General features: G+C 42.1%; 1 protein-coding gene across 1 annotated transcript; it reads left to right on the top strand.

Moving 5' to 3' along the window:
- The first annotated feature begins 1,126 nt into the window (after positions 1 to 1,126).
- Positions 1,127 to 1,637, top strand: LOC109277899 (ragulator complex protein LAMTOR3-like). The gene has a single exon (XM_053904225.1). It carries the CDS (start codon positions 1,248 to 1,250, stop codon positions 1,620 to 1,622), a length of 375 nt encoding a protein of 124 aa, XP_053760200.1. The 5' UTR covers positions 1,127 to 1,247; the 3' UTR covers positions 1,623 to 1,637.
- The last annotated feature ends 2,294 nt before the right edge of the window (positions 1,638 to 3,931 follow it).

The following is a 3,931-nucleotide window of genomic DNA, read 5'->3' as shown; positions in this document are numbered from 1 at the left end:
GCAGTTGCAGAAGTGGGAACCAAAGCAGAGACAGCAGTTGGACTTGAGCTACAGCTACTGCTGGGGATGAACCGACTGGAACAGTAGTCACAAGATTTGGTCACTGGGTTGTAACTGGGGCTGATATCATTGCTTTGGAATTTGTCACCATTATCATCATGAACTTTTCCTCATCTTGATTATTTATTTGAAGGCAGTTATCATAGGGGCATCTGGTGGCTCAGTTGGTTAAATGCCCTACTTCAGGGGCGCCTGAGTGGCTCATTCGGTTAAGTGTCCGACTTCAGCTCTGGTCATGATCTCACAGTTCGTGAGTTCGAGCCCCGCGTCGGGCTCTGTGTTGACAGCTCAGAGCCTGGAGCCTGCTTCAGATTCTGTGTCTCCCTCTCTCTCTCATCCTCCCCTGCTCACACTCTGTCTCTCTTTCTCTCAAAATTAAATAAACATTTAAAAAAAAATGCCCTACTCCAGCTCAGGTCATGATCTCTCTGCTCATGGGTTCAAGCCCTGCATTGGGTTCTGTTCTGACAACTCAGAACGTGGAGCCTGCTTCAGAGTCTGTCTCCATCTCTCTGCCCCTCCCCTGCTCATGCTCTATGTCTCTCTCTCAAATATAAAATAAAACATTTTTAAAAATGTGAAGGCAGTTATCATTAAGGGGATTATCGTTATTAAGGACTTTGCAGAAATTGACATTTTTCCCATTACCCAAAATGCATGATTCACCTTCAAGGCTGTTACTACAAAGCTGCAGCCAACTCCGAAGGGTCATTTGCGTGAACTACATTGAACTCTGGCACCAAGGCCTTGACTGAGGCTGGAGCCCACAGTTCATATCACATTCACAGAGCCAGAGTGCCCAATTCCCCATGTCACAGTGTATTATCCAGGCCTCTAGAAAGCTCTCTTCTCAGACTGACTGCTGCACACAGCCAAAATTACCTTTTAAATGACAACAGAGTCAGTATCTCTTGCTTCAAAAAGAAAAAAAGAAGAAGAAAGTCCTCCATTAGCACGTTAGTTCTCACCACCCTAAACTAAGAGAAATTTTCAGTAAAAGAAGCACAGTTCACACTGGAGAACTTAAATCATACTGTATTTTTAAAAACAAATTTTACACAAATCATGTGATGACAGCTTTCAGAGGAGACTGTTTTTGACCCTGTCCCTGAATTTACAGCTGAGAGAACACGGCAACCCAGAAAACCAGGAGTGGAGGGTGACCCTGCGGGAGAAAGGGGTTCATCATGGCAGATGACCTGAAGCGATTCCTGTATAAAAAATTACCAAGTGTTGAAGGGCTCCATGCTATTGTTGTGTCAGATGGAGATGGAGTGCCAGTTATTACAGTGGCCAATGATAATGCTCCAGAGCATGCTTTGAGACCTGGTTTCTTCTCTACTTTTGCCCTGGCAACAGACCAAGGAAGCAAACTTGGACTTTCAAAAAATAAAAGTATCATCTGTTACTATAACGCCTACCAGGTGGTTCAATTCAATCGTTTACCTTTGGTGGTGAGTTTCACGACCAGCAGCAATGTCAATACAGGATTCATTGTCAGCCTAGCAAAGGAACTTGCTCCATTCTTTGACGAACTGAGACAAGTTGTGGTAGCTTCTTAATCTGGCAGTGGTTTTGATGTTCACCTTATTTTCATTATAACAGACACAATATCAATTCAGCAATCTTTAGACACAACAATACTTGTATCCATATACTCAAGAAAGGGCCCCTTTCCCACCTTCCACTAAAGAAAGAGCCTATAGATATAATTTACGGACAGATTGTTATCTTTTCTTGTGTAGGGACTTTTCTTAATTTAGTGAGATCAGGGGTACCACAGAAATGGTTCAGTACATCACAGCTCCCATGGAGTTAGTGCAGTCACCAGATATGCATGAGATTCCATTCAGTGGGTCAGAATCAAAATCGTACTTTGATCCACTTGAGCCATGAAGTGCTCCCTATAATATAATATGCCCAGGCCTACAGAATGAAGCAGACCTTTTTTATTGTGAATAATAATGAGGACGTATTTTCTTTATATTGTTTTATTTCTTTGTATTGAGAGTGACAAAGATAAACTGACTTAGTAAAAGTAATAAAATCAGTACAATCACTAAAAAAAATTTACAAATTAGAAAATAAAAACAAATTTTAACTACTAAAAAAATGGTTTTAAAACTACCTTTCTGTTTTTTGGCATTTAGTACCTGGCAAATAATAGCACCCAAATGTATACAATGGAGGCTTAGGGAAGAACAGATCTAATCGAGAATTTAGTTTTAGACAATCTGTGGGTCAGGTACTTGTAGATATCCACCTGGAGTTGTTGAGTAGGCAGACATTAATTTTTTATGGCATGAAAGCCATGGAACTAAATGACATTACCTAGGAAGTAAAAAAAATATATACATATATATATATATATATATATATATATATATATATATAGACAAAGAAGTTTTCTGGGGCAGACCAACTTAGAGATTATCAAGGCAGAACCAGATCTTACAAAAGAGACTGGTAAAGAGTGGCCAATGAGACAGATGACAACCAAGAGCAAGAAGAGTCCTTGACATGGAGTAAAGAAAGTATTTCAAGAAAGAAAGGCTAATCATTTGTGTCAAAAGCTACAAAACCATTTGTGTAAGCCAAAAGGTGCTTACAGGTACGACAACATCCCAACTGAGAATTGACTTGGATTTGGCTGCATAGAAGTCATTAGTGATCTTTAACAATCAGTTCTTGAGGAAGGAAAGAGACAGAAACAGTTTGGAGTAGATTCAAGGGAGTGTGGGAAAACAGGAAGGCAAGAGAATTAGTATAGACGATTGTTTTTAAGAGAATGTGATATGCTGCGAAGGGAAGCAGGGAAATGGAAAATGGAGCTGAAGGAGATGTAGAATCAGGTTGAGGTTGTTGTTAAATGGAAGAGAGAGGGGGGAATTGCAAACATTAAGTCTTTCAGCAGATGAGAAGTGATGAGAGTCAGTACCCCAGAGGAGGAATTGACTTCAAGACAAAGTACTACCCTTTGTGTTTAACCATAGGAGGTAATATAGGATATAGGATTACAGGTGCAGATTGGCAGGTTGGTATTTTTCTATGAAATAAGAAACAAGACCATCCATTAAGAATGAGGAGGAGGGAGGGGTGTCTGGGTGGCTCAGTCTATTAAGCCACCGACTTCAGCTCAGGTCATGATCTCGCCGTCGGGCTCTGTGCTGACAGCTTGGAGCCTGGAGCCTGCTTCAGATTCTGTGTCTCCCTCTCTCTCTGCCCTCCCACACTCATGCTTTGTCTCTCTGTCAAAAATTAGTAAACATTAAAAAAAATTTTTTTTAAAGAATGAGGAGGAGGAGGGAGAGGAGTTAAGATGGCTGAGAAGTAGGGGGACTGGGCTTTCCCTCGCCCTCAAACACAGCTATAATGAGGTCAGATCACTTGGAACACCCAGGAAATCAATCTGCGGAGTGGCAGAAGGATCACCACAGGGGGAGAGAGACAGTTTGGTCAATTTGAGGCCCGTGTATGAGAATTGGGGGAAATAAAACGACATAGGCATGGAAGAGAGGGAACCCCTTCTGTGGAGAGACAAAAGGGAAAGACAGAGAGACTGGGGAATTGTGGTATTGACAAGATTAAAAAACCTCTCAGGACCACGGACTGGGGAAGGAGAAATATGGACAGTGTCAGTTTCTATTTTGCAAACAGCTTCAGGAGCTGAAGATTGGAGTTTTCAAAAGCAAAAGTGCCTCACTTTCTCTGGACAGGAGCTGCCAATGTGTGCATGTGCCTGTGGGGTAGGGAACCAGCCCCGGGGCAGTAGCAATCTCAAGGGTGCACTGGGAGAGAACAGTCCACTTCCTCGAGTGCTGTGGGAAAAGGGTCCATTGTCTCCTAAGGACAAAAGAACATGCAGGTGCCA

The sequence above is a fragment of the Panthera pardus genome, unplaced genomic scaffold (genome assembly GCF_024362965.1).
Source record: "Panthera pardus isolate Hobbes unplaced genomic scaffold, ASM2436296v1 HiC_scaffold_16, whole genome shotgun sequence".
NCBI classification, from domain to species: domain Eukaryota; kingdom Metazoa; phylum Chordata; class Mammalia; order Carnivora; family Felidae; genus Panthera; species Panthera pardus.
This window is presented reverse-complemented; position numbering and strand designations above follow the sequence as displayed.

What these genes read in the sequence shown, in the direction of transcription:
- LOC109277899 (XM_053904225.1), top strand. Translation starts at nt 1,248, where the DNA reads ATGGCAGATGACCTGAAGCGATTCCTGTATAAAAAATTACCAAGTGTT.